Source organism: Rattus rattus, chromosome 1, assembly GCF_011064425.1.
Source record: "Rattus rattus isolate New Zealand chromosome 1, Rrattus_CSIRO_v1, whole genome shotgun sequence".
NCBI classification, from domain to species: domain Eukaryota; kingdom Metazoa; phylum Chordata; class Mammalia; order Rodentia; family Muridae; genus Rattus; species Rattus rattus.
Genome location: NC_046154.1, coordinates 94381936 through 94399111, shown reverse-complemented (window position 1 = coordinate 94399111; position 17176 = coordinate 94381936). Strand labels below are relative to the sequence as shown.

The 17176-nt window shown below is 47.8% G+C and overlaps 1 protein-coding gene across 3 annotated transcripts in view; it reads right to left on the bottom strand.

Moving 5' to 3' along the window:
• The window catches only part of Ptpn3 (protein tyrosine phosphatase non-receptor type 3), a 114496-nt gene that overhangs the window by 18488 nt on the left and 78832 nt on the right, over positions 1 to 17176 (bottom strand). For all 3 annotated transcript variants that reach the window (XM_032903760.1, XM_032903769.1, XM_032903777.1), the window contains exons 15-19: positions 14579 to 14765; positions 14401 to 14478; positions 13120 to 13176; positions 11260 to 11416; positions 7608 to 7768 (exon numbers count right to left, since the gene is read on the bottom strand). In XM_032903760.1, coding sequence (XP_032759651.1) covers positions 7608 to 7768; positions 11260 to 11416; positions 13120 to 13176; positions 14401 to 14478; positions 14579 to 14765 — 640 coding nt within the window. The remainder of the gene's footprint in view (positions 1 to 7607; positions 7769 to 11259; positions 11417 to 13119; positions 13177 to 14400; positions 14479 to 14578; positions 14766 to 17176) is intronic.

Below are 17176 nucleotides of genomic sequence, written 5' to 3'. Positions count from 1 at the left end.
TACTGCTGCAGCCACAGCCATGTGGGACCCTCCGAGAATGCAGGGATCATTTTCATGACCCACATGGAAGTAAAGGTCAGCACCACGGCTGTCACACAGTAGGTGCTCAATAAAAACACTGCAGTGCTGGGAGCTGCTATTTAACAAAGGCTTAGAAGCTAGTGCCAGGCTTGGGGTCAAGGCTAAGGCAGGAAGAAATCACAAATTCAAGACTGAGTTATACAGTGAGCTCAAGGATAGACCAGAAACCCTAATGAGATCCTTTCTCAAAAAACAAGAGGGTAGGGGCTGGGGTGATGCTCAGTGGCTAAGAGTGCTTCCCTTGCAGAGGGAGGACCTGGGTTCGGCTCCTAGCGGACAACTGTCTGTAACTGCACTTCTTGGGAATCCGACCTCCCACGCCCTCTTCTGACCTCCACAGGCATCAGGCATGGATGTGGGGTAAAGACCTCATACAGACGAAACACTCAAAAATAAGATAAATCTAAAAGAAAGAAGGACTAAATAAATAGACAAAAACATATAAATAAATGGTTGGGGAATGTAGTGGGGGGTGGGGCAGAGTACTTGCCTAGCGTTCATAATCCCTTAGGTTTAACTCTAAGGCACTGCACGAGAAAGGAAAAAACCAAAACCAAAGGTGTAAGCCACACTACTAAAGCATCCCAAGCCAAGCTCAGACACGGTGCCATATAATTAAGGTAATTACATTCTCAGAACGGCGCCGAGATGTGGTTTTCCTGGTACTATCTGGTAGGAGCCTTAGCAGTCTCTCCTGCATGAGCGGCTCACCCACACTGTGGACGTCTCTGTACCCGACCCAGCCAGAGGTCAGAAGACCATCTACAGGGTATCTGACCTTCCCTTTCCGTGTGGCCATGCTGCAACGGGCCAGGGGCCAGGGACTCCGGGATCCTTCATGGCCCGGGTGCATGTGTCTGGCATCCTGTCCTAACAAGGATTCTTCTGGTCCATTTTAAAGACAGACACACAAGACGGAATAGCATGTTCCCTGGAGGCATGGAATGTATGTACACTGCATGCTGGGACATTCAAGGGCCCCAGTACTATGTGCGCTTCCCATCGACACTCTTCCTTTCTTTGTGTGTGTGTGTGTGTGTGTGTGTGTGTGTGTGTGTGTGTGTGTGTGTGTGTGTGTGTGTGCTCTAACCACTTAGCCCTGGCTGGCCCTAGAGCGCATGTAGATCCACCTACCTCCTGAGTGCCGGGATTAAATGTGTGCCACAATGCCTTTTGCCTTTCCTTTCTTAATGAATAAACGGAAAACAAAACAAAACACTGGGCCGGTGAGAGCGCTCAGTGGGTAAAGGCGCTTGCCCCAGCATCTGGTGACTTGAGTTCAACTCCCCCAAACACACACATGAAGATGGAAGTTGAAGAGGATTCTGCAAAAACTGTCCTCTGGTCCCCACAGGTGCACTGTGGTAATGGATGTGTGGGTGAGGTAATACATGTGTGTGTGTGATGGAATATAATGTATGTGGTAATGCGCATTAAAAATAATGCATTTTTAAAAGAAAATACATGGGCTGGAGAGATGGCTCAGCGGTTAAGAGCACCGACTGCTCTTTCAGAGGTCCTGAGTTCAATTCCCAGCAACCACATGGTGGCTCACAACCATCTGTAATGGGATCCGATGCCCTCTTCTGGTGTGTCTGAAGATAACTACAGTGTACTTGTATATGATAAATAAATCTTTAAAAAAAAGAAAAAACATTTACATATTTTTGTTTTCTTTTTTGAGGTAGGGTCCTAGTCTGTAAGCCAAGGTTGGATTTGAACTCACGGCAATCCTCCTGCCTCAGCCTCCTGAGGCTTGAGTGTAGGCATGAGGTATGGAACTTGGGCTGGCCTAGAATTCTCCATCCTTCTGCTTCAACCCCCTAATTATAGGTGTGGGCCATCACGTCTGACAGAAGCTAATTTTTTTTTAAATGCACTCTTTCCAGGGATCAGATCTAATCTTGGAGGTACAGTTGTCCTTGCTAATTGCAACATGGACTGATCTCAATCTCTGGTGAAGTGTTGCTCAGCTCCTCTGTCCCTCCAAATACAAGTTCTGTAATCATTGAGGAGCCAGTGAGTCACCTGTTTTGACCCAAATGGGCAGTTCCTTGAGTGGCAATGTGGGCGTCAATTAAGAAGCAGGGGTCAGGCAGAGGCATTTGGTTTTGGTACAAATGGATGATGCGAGGTGATATACAGTTAGGCGGGGTGGAAAGGACCCTCAGTGGCCTCTCCTGGATACTGCTTTCTCTCCACCCACCTATCTAATGATCCATCCACCCACCTGCCCACACCTATCTATCTCCCGCATCCACTCATTTATCCCTCCCCCGTTAATCCACCCACCCGCCCATTCACTTGTCCGTTCACCCAGGGAAGAGGTTATTCCCTTGCAAAGCTCATTTTCTATCAACTGAATCCATGAGCCTCCAAGAGGCAGTAGCTAACAGTAGGCAGGAAAGAAGAGGGGTGGGAAAGACCTGAGCTCTACCCAGTAAGTGTGAGCTGCTGACTGGGTTCTCATTTGAGTCAAGGTCTTGCCCAGGGTAGTCTCAAAACCTCGAAACTCCCGGGTTTAAGTGATGATCCTCTGGCCTCACCGTCCCAAGTAGCTCAGACTATGGGTGTGCAATATCTACCCACCCAGGTATAGGTTAGGGTTTTGCTTGTTTTTACATTCAGTGTGTGTGTGTGTGTGTGTGTGTGTGTGTGTGTGTGTGTGTGTGTGTGTGTGTGTGTGTGTGTGATTGCACACATGAGTGTAGGTGCACGAGATGGATAGACGAGCAAGAGTCAGATCCCTTGGAACTAGAGTTACAGGACGCTATGAGCCGCCCAACACAAGTGTAGGGAACCGCACTGGGTCCTCTGAAAGAGCATATGCGCTCCTAACAGCTGAGCCATCTCTCTAGCCCCAGGCTTTCATTTTCGACATGGTTCTAAGTCTAGGGCTGTCCCTGATGAGGTGTGGGTACTGGATGATTTCCTGAACATCTCTGAGCCTCCTTCTCTCTCCTTCTAAGAGTGATCTGGGGTTGTGGTCATGGCTCAGTGGCAGAGTGCAGGCTGAGTGTGGCAGGGCTCCTGGGTTCAGTCTTCAGTGTGGAAAGAGTACACAGATTGAGTCTAATAACTCCCACCGTATCTGTTTCTCAGAGAGTGTGAGAGTTAATGTAGGTAACACGAGAATCCTACGCAGTAGACTGCAAAGTGCTTCAGAAATGCTAATTGCTATTCTGTTACACAGGGGACCAAATGGCTTCTGTTTACTGACACAGAAAAGGATGAAGGAATTCCCTTAATGAAAAAAAAAAAGGTTTAGTTAATAAGTCTTACGAGAGTGAGAATTGGGGGATCTGTCTACAGACCACAACCCCCAAACCGTGGCTGTGTCACAGGGGAGGCGGTGTGGATGACTGCTGGGACCAGGACCCTTTCCCTGCACTTGTCCACAGAGCACAAAGGTCACTAACTGAGCAGCCCACTTGTCAAGGTCCAGGAGGATGGGAGGACCCAGACAGCCACGACTCTGGAATTGACAGCCTTGGGCTCCCGGCTCACTGCTCAGCGACCATAACCTTAGCAGGTTCGGCATGCCATTGAAGTCTCTCTTGGTTCATAAGTAATAACAGCTATTAATTTTATAGTGTTCTCATCCCAGGCCAGATAAAGCATTAAGCATTTACCTCATCCACTCCTTACAGTCAATCCAGGAGACACCCAGTTTATACCCAGGGAGGCAAGAGCCATAGAGGTTAAGGGACGGCATTAAGCGTGTAGAGCCAGAATTTAAAGTCTGTCTGGCTCCGTGTGACTAGACGGCCTTCTAGATGGCAGTGATGTGTATGCATCTAATGACAGCTTCACAGCTCACGGGCATCCATCTCAGTTTCTCAGGCCTGTGTACATGGTGGTTAAAACAACAGCTTGGGGTATTGGTACCCTGCCCAGGCTCCAGTCAGGCTCTGAGACTTCTGTGAGCCCTGGGAGCACACGTTAATCTCAGATTCTCCTCCCTTCTGTGTGCCATGGGATGAAGCCACACCTAACAGGGTGTTATGAGAATTCTAGAAGCTGAGGCCATCTTTCCTGAGAGCTTCCTGTTTGCTTCCTTTTCCCGTGGGTCCCTAGGGGTGGTAGTTTCACCATGCCTAGGGCTTCGTTGAGGGGAAGTGAGGGACACTAAGAGAGCCCTGTGATTACAGCAGCTCCCTCATAGAGTAGTCAGTATCTCAGAACTCACTAAGACATTATTTAAAAGAGGAGCTTCTGGGGGCTGGAGAGATGGCTCAGCAGTTAAGAGCACTGACTGGTCTTCCAGAGGTCCTGAGTTCAAATCCCAGCAACCACATGGTGGCTCACAACCACCTGTAATGAGATCTGATGTCCTCTTCTGGTGTGTCTGAAGACAGCTACAGTGTACTTATATAATTAATAAACAAACAAACAAACAAAATCTTTAAAATAAATAAATATTTAAAAGAGGAGCTTCAGCCTTATTTATAATAGCCAGAAGCTGGAAAGAACCCAGATGCCCTTCAACAGAGGAATGGATACAGAAAATGTGGTACATCTACACAATGGAATATTACTCAGCTATCAAAAACAACGAGTTTATGAAATTCGTAGGCAAATGGTTGGAACTGGAAAATATCATCCTGAGTGAGCTAACCCAATCACAGAAAGACATACACAGTATGCACTCATTGATAAGTGGCTATTAGCCCAAATGCTTGAATTGCCCTAGATGCACAGAACACATGAAACTCAAGAAGGATGACCAAAATGCGAATGCTTCACTCCTTCTTTAAAAGGGGAACAAGAATACCCTTGGCAGGGAATAGGGAGGCAAAGTTTAAAACAGAGGCAGAAGGAACACCCATTCAGAGCCTGCCCAACATGTGGCCCATACATATATAGCCACCCAATTAGACAAGATGGATGAAGCAAAGAAGTGTAGGCTGACAGGAACCGGATGTAGATCTCTCCTGAGAGACACAGCCAGAATACAGCAAATACAGAGGCGAATGTCAGCAGCAAACCACTGAACCGAGAATAGGACCCCCGTTGAAGAAATCAGAGAAAGGACTGGAAGAGCTTGAAGGGGCTTGAGACCCCATATGAACAACAATGCCAAGCAACCAGAGCTTCCAGGGACTAAGCCACTACCCAAAGACTATACATGGACTGACCCTGGGCTCCAACCTCATAGGTAGCAATGAATAGCCTAGTAAGGGCACCAGTGGAAGGGGAAGCCCTTGGTCCTGCCAAGACTGAACCCCAGTGAACGTGATTGTTTGGGGGGGCGGTAATGGGGGAGGTGGGGAGGAGAACACTAATATAGAAGGGGGGAGGGGCTTAGGGGATGTTGGCCTGGAAACCGGGACGGGGAATAACAATCGAAATGTAAATAAGAAATACTCAAGTTAATAAAGATAAAAAAAAAAAAAAAAAAAAAGACCTAGACCACAAAAGCACGTACCAGACTGTAGCGAAACCCCAAAGTGTAAGCATCTTCGACAGGCATCTCCAACCACGATCTCTGATGACGGGCTGGAACAGGCAGCCATCATACAATGGTACCACCTCTACTTCCCTCTCTGGGATCAACTGATGCATCAAAACCAAGTGGGGTCTGGAGAGGCGGCTCACTGGATAGATGGGCTTGATGCGAAAGTTTGGCAACCTGAGTTCTATCTCCAAAACCCACATGTGAGAAAGGAAATGGCTTCACAAGGCTGTCCTCTGACTTCTCTGTGTGTGTGGTGGCACAAGCCCATCTCCACATCATCCACTAATAATAACAAGTTAATGCCCCCGACATACACAAACCCTTGTTAAAGAACCAGTGTCTAGTAGCCGTGGGCGAGGGTCACGGTTCCCCAAGTGGTTTCCAAATGTGTGGCTCCAGGCTCACCCTTTAAGAAATACTTTCAGAAACCAATGAAATCACTCCAAGGAGAACCTTACGGGGGGCACCGTAAGGAAAGAGCACACCAAGGTTGAGTCACAGCGCAGAGGTAGCCGTAGGGAAAAGAGCACAGTGCAAATGTTCCCAAGGAGAGGGCACAGTGCGCCTCCTTGTGGATTCTCAGCCCAACTGGAATTATCAGTTGCCAGGGAACATATGGTATATTAAAACCTTACCCTATCTTGCTTGGTCTTACCATACAGACCCCTAAATATACCAAAATTAGACAGCGAGCTCCTTGTGGCCAGAAGCCTCCTTCTCCATCCCTTATCAGGCTCCCAAAGCACTTCTGATATTCTGTCCGTGTCAACAAATAATCCACCAATGCCTCTCCCAGTCCACAGCCTCCCCAGGACCACAAAGAGAAACCTCATGCTGTCTGAATCCTCATTTCAATTCTTCTGGGGTGTCTGACTCGCCATTTCTTATCTAAATATCATTGCCAGTCTTTGTTATCTGTCCAGACAACCAGTTAATTAAAAAACTGAGAGTCGTCTGTGGGTGGAGAATGGAGGGTGAGGGCTAACCACCTTTGCTTCTCTCACCGCTGTTCGACTCCCACTGCTCGGGCATCATTTACACGCTGGCCCGTAGGGTACCACAGGGCCAGCTTTCTGCTTCAGGCTCTCTGCTTTGTCTTCCTTTCTGTCTGCCACCTGTCTGAGCTTTCTTCCTGGGTCACTCTGCAGACTCCCCTCTCTAGGGGTTTTCTAGTAAACCATGTGTTGTTGATCTGTTTTTTAATCTAACTGCTGCTCTCACTCTTACATCCTGAGCCTAGACCACGCATGACACTGTTAAAACTCTCATCTAGTTTCTTTACTAGATTCTTTGTATGCTTTCTTCTACTCTCCCTCCCTCAGAAGTCCCTTTCTGAGACAGGCTCTTACTATGTGGTCCAGGCTAGGATCGAACTCGTGATCCTGCTGCCTCGCCTCCCGCATACTGAGGCGCCGTACATTTTTATCTGCTCATTGCGTGAACAACTGCTTTATTCCACCTTCGAAATGAACACATTCTATTTTCGCTGGGTTAGTGGTGGATAAAACTGACTTATGAGCAGGGCCTCTTCTGCTTCTGGGGGTGGTGTGAAAGGCCTCTTGAGGTACTGATGCTTTATCCCACCTACTGCAGATCCGTCTTTCCTGAGAAAACAGGACAGACTTTAAATTTCTGTGATCTGGTGTACTCGGAAGGCCAGACACTGTGCCCTGGTGGGATGATATAAACTTTCTAAATTCCCAAGTATACTTAGGGACGTGCCTCCGTTCTGAGCCTGGCACTGTTTTCTTTCCTGTGCAGTTGTGAGCTCCTGCTGGTAGCTCTGCAAGCTCAGAGCCCGCCATGCTCAGCAGCCCCTGCTTACAGACCACTGCTAGGAGAATGGGAAGGTGTCCTGATGCTTCATCGCTCTGAACCTGTGGGGCGGACCCATCAGTCCTTATTACGGTCCCCCTCACTGAGACTCTGCTGCCTGAGGCATGCGAGACAGAGTCACCTTGACCAAGGAGACCATGTTCCAGCTTCACTGCCTGCTACTCAGCTCACGTGGTGTCACATGGTGAGCGACAGTAACTGATTGGAGATTCCAGCCCTAGGATCCCCTTACCTCAAACTGGATCAACACTGTACCGCTTTCCAGACCTTTCTTTAACAGCTCCATGGATCCCTCCAGACTGTCCCCACCCTCGGGACACGCAGGAAACATGGCTTCTGGGAAAAGCTGACTCAGCTCATCTTCCGATCTGATCTCCGCCAGCGAGCGCACAGCTGGAACAGATAGAGAAGATAGGGCACTGGGCTGGTCACTCTGCTTATCGGCCCGGGACACCCCATGTGTGGTCCACTTGGCTCATTAAATGGTCATTATTTGTACCCAATGTCACTTGAGTGACTGTGGTAGGCTGTGGGCTGGAGGTGAGATGTGGGAATGGGCGTCATTAAACAAAGAAGAGCTCATGGGCTGGAAATACAGCTCAGTGGTAGAGACACTGCTTAGCATGTGTGAGGAACTGTTCGCTCTCCGGTCCCATCTGGCATCTTTAACACAGGCAGTCTTCCGGGAACACGGGAGGCCCCAGGGTCTCCCACTATTCCCCGCAGTCTTTCTTTTTACAAAAATCTTAGGGCTGGAGGGATGGCTCAGTGGTTAAGGGCACTGACTGCTCTTCCAGGGGTCCTGGGTTCAATTCCCAGCACCACATGGTGGCTCCCAACCATCTGTAGTGGGATCCAATGCCCTCTTCTGGTGTGTCTGAAGACAGCTACTGTACTCATATATATAAAATAAATCTTTAAAAAATTAAATTATGTTTCTATTTATAATTCTGTGGGCCTGCCCATGAGTGCGTGTGTGTGGAGGTCAGGGATAACAGAATTGGTTCTCTCCTACCATGTTGAGTCCTGGATCAAACTTAGATGATCAGACTGGGTGGCGGGAGACCTTCCCCGCTGAGCTACGGTATAGCATGTCCCATTGTGTTGTTCCACCTCCTCAAGAGCTTAGTTTTTAACATGAGATCAATCCTGCTACATGATAAACACTAGTGCTAACACTACTATACACCAGCCACACACACACACACACACACACACACACACACACACCCTTCAAGGTCAATTTCTCCCTTCATAGGGAAAAAAAATAGAGGCTCAAGGTCCCATCTTGTGTGTTCGTGCACATGCATCCAAAAGTTGACGTCAGGCATCTTCCTTCCCCACCCTCCACCTTATATATCGAGACTGTTTGTTCCTTGGACCTAGAATTTAGCAAATTGACTGGTCAAGCTAGCTGCTTGTTCTGGGGGAGCCCGTCTCTGCCTCCCATGTGCTGGGATTATGCATCCTGTTTTTTTACATGGGTGCCAGAGACCTGAATTCCAGTTCCCACTCTGACTACTGAGGCATCTCTCAAGGCCTACCCTTCTCTGCCTTATACTTCACCTCAGATGCCATGATCGACTCTTATTTCCTCTTCCCAAATTTGAAACTTGAGGATCATGTCTGAATTTTCCCTGTAACTCAGAAAGGGAAATTACGCCCTCACCAAACGTTCAATGGCTCCCTGTACCCAAGGAAGAAAGTAACTAAACAACTTTGAATCCCCTCATATAGTTGAACTGAATCCTCAGAAATCTGAGTCATCTGTTGAGCCTTCCATTCTCCAGAGCTTGTCCAAAAGTCACCCAGCCTGTCTGGGTAGGTCATGGGAATACAGTTTATATCTTTACTTAACTTTAAAGTCTACACTCACTGGCCAGAACAAATCAGTTTTTCTTGTGCTGTGTGGTTTCTGTCATATTCACAACTGTTTGTGTTAAATGAGTTGAATTATCTTTCTTTAAATCAATTCATATTTCTCACTTATACATTTATGCTAGAAATAATATTAATATTACAGTTGCTTGAAACAGGTGGTCCCTAACAGTTCATGCTGGGTTTTCCTTACCTCCAGTCCCTCATGGCCAACAGAGGTGGCCTTTTCTGCGGGCCTGGACGTCCAGGACATCACAGATGGTGGACCGGCACTTTGGCCCCTTGTCAATGTGTGGTTATAACAACCATATGGCCGTCAGGCAACTGCTTCTCCATTCCATGGCTTTTTCCCTGATTTTTCTGCACGGGGAGGAGGATCCTTGCATTTGGGGGAATTGGGGTGTAAAGGGGATGCCACCATAAAGTGATCAACATACACACTTTTCTTGGTGTGTCCTGTTACTGCTGAACTCCCATCAAGCCTCTGAGCGTGGGAAGGCTGCTGGGATTCGTAGAATGCAGTGTCAGGATAGGGATAGATGAGAGCTGGAGGGCTGCCCTGAGGCGTCCCAGAAGAGGTGGGGTGAGCATGACTCCAGCTGGCTCAGGAAAGAAGTCCTAGTTGAACAGCGTAGGGATATTGGACTGTGCCTACCCCAAGGCCAGACCTCCATTCATGTTAGTATTTAAAGCTATATCAGAGCTAGCAAGATGGCTCAGTGGGCAGGCATGCTCGGCACCAAGCCTGATGACCGGAGTTTGATTCCAAGGACCTCTGACCTCTCAGTGCATGGACACACAGTAATCGTGCACAAATATATACAAAAATAAAATGGATAGATTAATGTAATGACTAAAAAAAAAGTGTGGGGAGCTGAGGAAATTTATAGAGAGCAAATGAAGTTCTGAGTGATGTTACTGTTGTCATGGGCACAGCCATGTCAAGCCAATTCTTTAGACCCATGAAAAACCAGAACAGCAAGGCCTCCCTGTGGTCCAAGTATTAGTATTTATGAACGACTGGCCAGTGTGTGCAAAAAACTTAATAACTACAGCTTCTTCCTCTCAGACGTTTACAGACAGACTGTTCGCCTACAGACACTGCCTATGGAGACTAGCTAACTCTGCCCTGTGTGCTGGGCACAGTAAACACACTGAACTTCTAGGCTGTTGAAGTAGGTGGTGCCATCCATCAGAATGGACACCGCCCACATACCCAGCTGTCCTGTGTACACCTGTGTGTCCATCTTTTCTGCACTCTCTCTCTGGGTCTAGTTGAGGGTATTTGGCTCAGTACATTACAACAATAACATTAACAGTAACGATATTGAACAGTCCTTCCGTTACATGTCTACAGTACATCCCCTCATTCCCCAGAGCTCTGAGGAGGTCACTGAATCTGCCTAAGATTACCTATGCCCATGCTGTATCTGAGGAATGCTGGTTAACTTGGAGGTGCCTCTCAGGGTAGGAGGTGGAGTCAGGTCCCTGCCCTCTGATCCTAGCTGCCCCCTGACCAAGTCAAACACACAAAAGATACGACTAGGCAAGCTAACAGTGGAATGTGAGCTACTTGGGCTGGGGGTGGTAGAATTCTGGGGCTCTAGGCCCTTTGTAAAGGGGTACTGGTGCTGCCTCTCTCCAAAAGGGCTGGGAGCAGTCCAGGCCCCTGCAGACAGACTTTTATTTTTTTTGTCTCTGGTGGTGACAAGCAAGACATTCTAACCGGTAAAAAAACAAAACCTAAAAGCTCTTCATTTTCAAACGCTGACTACTGTGTAGAGAACACAGCAAGCAGCCCAGTATGGAATTTCAGGCTTGTACCTGGAGCAGCTAGGACGCTGAAATAGAAGAATTGCTGAAAGTTGGAGTACAGCCTGGGTTACAGTGTGGGAGCTGTCCCAGAAAACCAGAAAAACAAAACAAATCGCCAAAGCACCTGGGTAGACACAAGTCACGGCTCCTCAGGTGCTGTCTCTGTGGCTCCACCCCCAGGAGCCTGTTACCTTTCCTCCTGATCACCAGGGCCAATTCTCTCGAGTGGGACTCCCGGCTTGCTTTGATGAACATCACCACCTGGTCGTGAGTGTGCTCTGAGATGTCCCGGCCATTGATCAGCACGATCTGATCCCCTTCATTCAGTTTCGGCATGCAGGTATCCGCCTGGTGGGGGGGAAGTGACTTTCTTTGTTACCATAGCACCAGCCTCAAGGGGAAGAAGAAGGCCGCCTCCCTCTGATCCCAGACACCTGAGACTGCGATCAAATTTACCTCCTGTCCCCTGGGTACTGCTGTCATCATTTGCATAGCTGCTGCTAGGTGGACACACTAGCTGGTGGTGGGATTTTTAAAGGGGCTTGGAACATACACTGTGAGACACATCAGAACAGGCAGGCCAAGTTTACTGAAGCCATTTCTCCACGGGAGCCCACCTTGCTAATTTAGAACGACTCTCTTGATGGCCCCAACCTTCTGTTTGTTGGATATACTGTGTGAAAATGCTTAGCCAGTTAGGAATGAACATTATCTGTCTTGTAAGGGAGAAATAGATTGTTGTCAGCCCAATGCAGGGGCAGAAACCACTGCACAGGAAGGAGTTGAGCACAATGTTGTTGGAAAGCCAGCCTCCCTAGTCCCTAGAAACAGCAAAGAAAAAGCTACTGGGAAATGCTTCTATAAAAGTGTGTGTGTGTGTGTGTGTGTGTGTGTGTGTGTGTGTGTGTGTGTGTGTGTTCACATGCACATACAGACATGGACAGGTGTCTTCCTTGACTGTCTTTTCCTTGACTGTCTTCCACTCTATTTACCAAGGCAGGGTCCCTCACTCATCCTGGAGCTTGTCATTTCACCAATCTGTCAATCCATCTTGTGCTGGGGATCCCCTGTCTGACTCCCACACACTAGGATTACAGGTGGCCACTACATCTGGCTCCTGACTTTAATGTGGGTACTGGGGATCCAAACTCTAGTCCTCATGCTTGGGCTGCATGGATGTTGTCCACTGAGCCATCTTCCCAGGCCCCAGGGGTAAGCTGGATTGAGGAGTCAGCCCTCTGCCCAAGAGGTCCCCCTCTGAGAAGGCTCAGTGTTCACCTATGTTTAATTCAAAGCAAACCATCACACAGAAACCAGGGAGGATGGCGGGTACACTCACAGTCTGTTCCATACAGGTTTGGCAATGCACTGTGCTATACCTTAAATATGTACGCGGCAAGAAAACGGGAAAGTTGCACAGTTTAACCTGACTTTAATCCCAGCACTCAGGGGTAAAGAGTCAGGTAGGTCTTGTGAGTTCGAGGCCAGGCTGGTCTACAGTGAGTTCCAGGAGAGCTGGGCTGCATAGAGAAACCCTGTCTTGACAAAACACCTCCCATCTCCCAAAAACAAAAAACAAAAAACAACAGAAAGAGGTGAAGGACCTCTACGGCAGTTATGTGGAAAGCTAACTCTGCCTCGGTTTCCTTCCCTTGACTAGTACTTCTCAAAGTTAAATGTGCACACAAACCATCCAAGGATCCCGTAACAAACAGATCCAAGAAGGGCCTGGGCCTGTACTTGTGCTGGGGCCAGAAGTGCTGCGTGTATAACAAGGCCCCAGGTGACATGGTGCTGCTGCTTCAGGGACCGGCCACACTGCACAGCGTGGCTGCAGTTAACGGGCATCCCACTCTCTGTCTCTGTCTGTGTCTGTACCAAATACAAATACACCCTGCTACCGATCAAACCAAGAGAGCAGCCGGTCATCCAACCAATCAAAGAAAAACCAAATCCCAACAAAACTCAGGAATGGGGCATAGAAATGGAAACTTGTTTGATGTAGGTGAGGGAAGCAGACACAGAAAGTCACATGGAATAAGTTTACTTACAGGGGACTCTGGGTTGATCCTCGAGACCACAAGCGGCATCTTTTGATCCACTCCTCCCTGTAAACATTTTTTTAAAGTAAGCAAAAGAGAACAAAACCTAAGACAGAACACTTGAGTAGTTTTGCTAACGAAGATATATAGACATAATTCGTATAGTTCAGGAAGGGTTTATGGGAGGACCAATCACGGGGATAGTGACCCCTTTTGGAATTAGACCTCAGGAAGGGCCATGTGCACTGGGATGCTCCCTGTGTGAGCCGAGCTCTAGAGGGCTGGTAGCCAGCTGGGGCAGTCTGCTCCCTGCACTCTAGCACAGGAGTGGGAGTGGGTGAGGGAGTGCGGTGGTAGGCTTGAGTGAGAGGGAAACTAGATGCTTCCTCACTAGATATTAAACTGTGTGGGGAAGAGGGTCCTGAGGCTATAATCGAATGGGTATAGCACCTGTTTCAATAATGCTATGTACACAAACAGATGGGTACTGGGTGGTGGCAGCAGTTTGCAGCCACTGCCTAGAGGGACTCATTAGGCAAGGAGGCCCAGAGACTTGAAGAGCTAGTTGTCTTCCCGTCTCAGTTTAGCAGAGTTCTCCAAATAACCCCTTCTGGGTGGGATGTGGCTGCATGTACGGTGCAACTGCACACTCAACTCTCTGAGCTGCTGTGTTCATTTGTGAGATGTGTTTTACAGCTGTCGCACGCTTTATTTATTTCTTCATTTGTTTTGAGATATGATCTCCATAGCTCTCTCTCTCTCTCTGGCTGGCTGTGAACTTGATACGCAGTCTAGGCTGGCTTCAAACTCTTAGTCTTAGCCTCTGAAATGATGGGGTTAAAGGCAACTGTCCCTATGCTCTGCTTACTCAAAGAGCTCACTGGGATGACAGGGATCTAGTATCGTGTTACAAAAGTTGGGCACATAACATGTACGTAACACAAGGCAGTTGAGCAACCATATAAAAGTCCAGTTTTTAGCCCTTTAAAATAGAAAAGCTTCTCTTTTTTAAAGATGTATTTATGATGTATGAGTGCTCTATCAACATGTACACCTGTGTGTTAGAAGAGGGCATCGGATCCCACTACAGATGGTTTTGAGCCACCATGTGGTTGCTGGGATTTGAACTCAGGACCTCTGGAAGAGCAGTCAGTGCTCTTAACTCCTGAGCCACCCCTCCAGCCCTTTGTTTTGTTTTTTAATGCAATGTAGGTAAGGTAGCAGATTTCTGACTGAAATTCAAAATTCACTGCGTACCACCTAAGGAAGTTACAGAGGCTCACAGCATACCTTAAGATTAAATCCAAATCTTCCCTCTTCATCTGGTGTGATCCGGATCAGGACTAGGTAGCCATCGCCGTCGTCATTCTAGAAGACACGTGAGAGTATCGTTTACACCGCTTCCTTCTGCAGTGAGAGCGAGTCACTGAGTTACAAGCGAGCGTAACCAAGCCCAGAGGCCCCTCACCTTATCACAGTAGTACTGGCTGGCATCCTCGATGGAGCCTCCTTTGGTCACCTTGTGGTAGTCTTCTAAGAACTGCTGGTCAACTCCATCTGGGGAGCAGGAGCCTGGTGCATTTGAACATGGAGACACAGAACTGGATGACTTCTGGGTCAGGCAGCTTTGGGCTGGGTTGTTTTCAGACAGACTCCTTCATGGTGGGGAAAAAGGAGATTTTGTTAATAAGCCGGTTGGTTAACATTATCAGAGTAAAGATCATTGAAGTTAGGGGCAGGCATCTTGAGATCGCCATGGGGTCCTGAAACCAGATAATCTCTGCAAAAGTCTTGAGGCTACCCATGCTCTCTCATCTAGGCTAAATAAAATCACATCCGACTTAGGGGTGGTGATGACCATTGAAAACAGCCCCTCCCCCAGTTGCTTTGAAGTCTGACGGGGTGTGTGTGTGTGTGTGTGTGTGTGTGTGTGTAGAGCTACTCTGGTTTAACATGAGAGGTGTTGCCTAGGTTGGTTTTGAACTTCTGGCTCAAGAGATTTTTCTGCCTTGACTTCCTAGCTGGGACTTTGCCTGGGGCCCACTAATCTGAAGTTGCCGGGAAACAGACCACCATTTATGGAATAATCCACCAGTAGGGCCTATACGCTGATAATTGTTGTAACCAGCATAGCAGTCTGCAAAAGCCTCCGTGGCCGGCTTCTCCACACACCCCACACATTCTCACCTCTGCTTTTGTCTTTCGCTAACCCTCTATCCCAGGCCCCTGCTAGAGACTGCTTTTTAAATGATGTTTCTGTCCAGTAGCAACTTAAAACTGGGCACAGGGGTTGGTTTTTGTTTTCTCGTTTTTTTTTTTTCTTCCTTCAGTGTCGAGAACCTAGGGCTTCTCACATGGTAAGCAAGAACTGAGCTATTACCCCCTCCTCCGCCCCTCCTAAATTAGACTACTCTAAATATAAAATCTGTACCTATTCACATACAATGATTCACGGTCTTAATTTATTTGAACAAAATATTCACTGGGAGACCAGTGTGGAAACAGATATGTGTAAGAGAAGAATATGGCCTGAAGGTTGAAGGTTTACTGGTTGTCATCTCCCAAGCCTGTGGTTAAAAAAAAAAAAGTACTTTCCATAAAATGATATCAATACATATCCTGTTTCCTTACATTTGAAAATGTTAGTTCATGAGTTTTTATTTCATAGGGTTTCAAAGTGCTTTCTTCTTCCTAATACAAAACTGTGGTCTAAAGCCAGATGGGTCTACATAGTGAAGTCCAAGATAGGCAAGGTTAGAGACCATGTCTCAAAAAGATAAATAAAACAAACAAAAACAAAAACAAAACAAAACCCCTGGTCTTGCTAAAGCAGGGAACATGGTGCTGGAGAGATGGCTCAGGGGACAGGAGTACTCGTTGCTCTTGCTGGGGACTCGAGTGTGGCTCCCAGCACCCAGTTGGTGGTCCATAACCATCTGCAGTTTCAGTTCCAGGGGATTCGATGCTCTATTTATGAACTCTGTGAGCATCAGGCACACATGCAGTACACATACATGCAGTGCACATACATGCATGCAGGCAAAACACTTAAACGCATAAAATACAGTAAATCATAAAACATTTTAATTCTTTCTTAAGTCAGTGAATAGCAGTCACTGCAAACACTGACATATTCTAGGACACCCCACACCCCGTCTTCTAAGTAGGGTTGGAGAGTTAGGGTTAGGGTGGTTTAACGAACAAGTGGCCAATTTTCTGACCTATCACCCGCACACTAAAGTTCATCCCTGCAGAGAACGATGACATTGTGCGTGGTGTTCAGGGTGGATGGGCAGAGCACTCAAGGGGGACTTGGCATGACGGGAAGGTGGGTACGCAGAACACTAGGATGCCGGGAAACAAGAGGTCAGAATGCCATGGCCTTCTCTCCGGTTTGGTCAGGGCTGGTCAGGGCTCCCTGTGGAACTTCGGGGGTTCAAGTTGTAGGGAGGAGACACAACCCCATGGAGTGGGGGATTCACAGAGGCTACTGAGAAAGGGGTGAAGGAAGCAAGAAGCCATCTTTGAGCAGGAGGTAGGCAACACGAAGAGACATGTCTCTATCCTCCAGGAAACAGCAGCCAAAGCCCACAGGCGTACCCTAGCCCCTGGGGTGGGAAGGTGCAGAGACAGACTGTCAGACATTGGAGGACTACAGATGTAACAGGCATCAGTGACAAAATCCACCAGAGAATCATATTTTCTGAAGAGCTGCAATGTTGGAGAGATGAGAAACAGTACCGGTCCCCAGGAAAAGGCTCACGTGTGATGCTTTCTCTCATTCAAAAGGGTCCCACCACATGAATGAGAATGGCAGAAGGGAACAGGACCAGGGAAGACTGAGGTACGGCAGGTACAAATGGGTGGCTCTGAGACAGTGGTCCCTCCCCAAGACACAAAGAGGAAGAGCAGAGACCAGGTGGGGAGGTTCCAGGCTCTTGTGGGTGTTTCCCCCAGGCCTGGTTTGTCTCACAGATGAAGGCCCTCACCACCACCCTAACTACACACAGTGGAAAAAGAAAAAAGTGGCAGAAAGAACTAGACTGCTTAATGGAGAGTAGGCAGA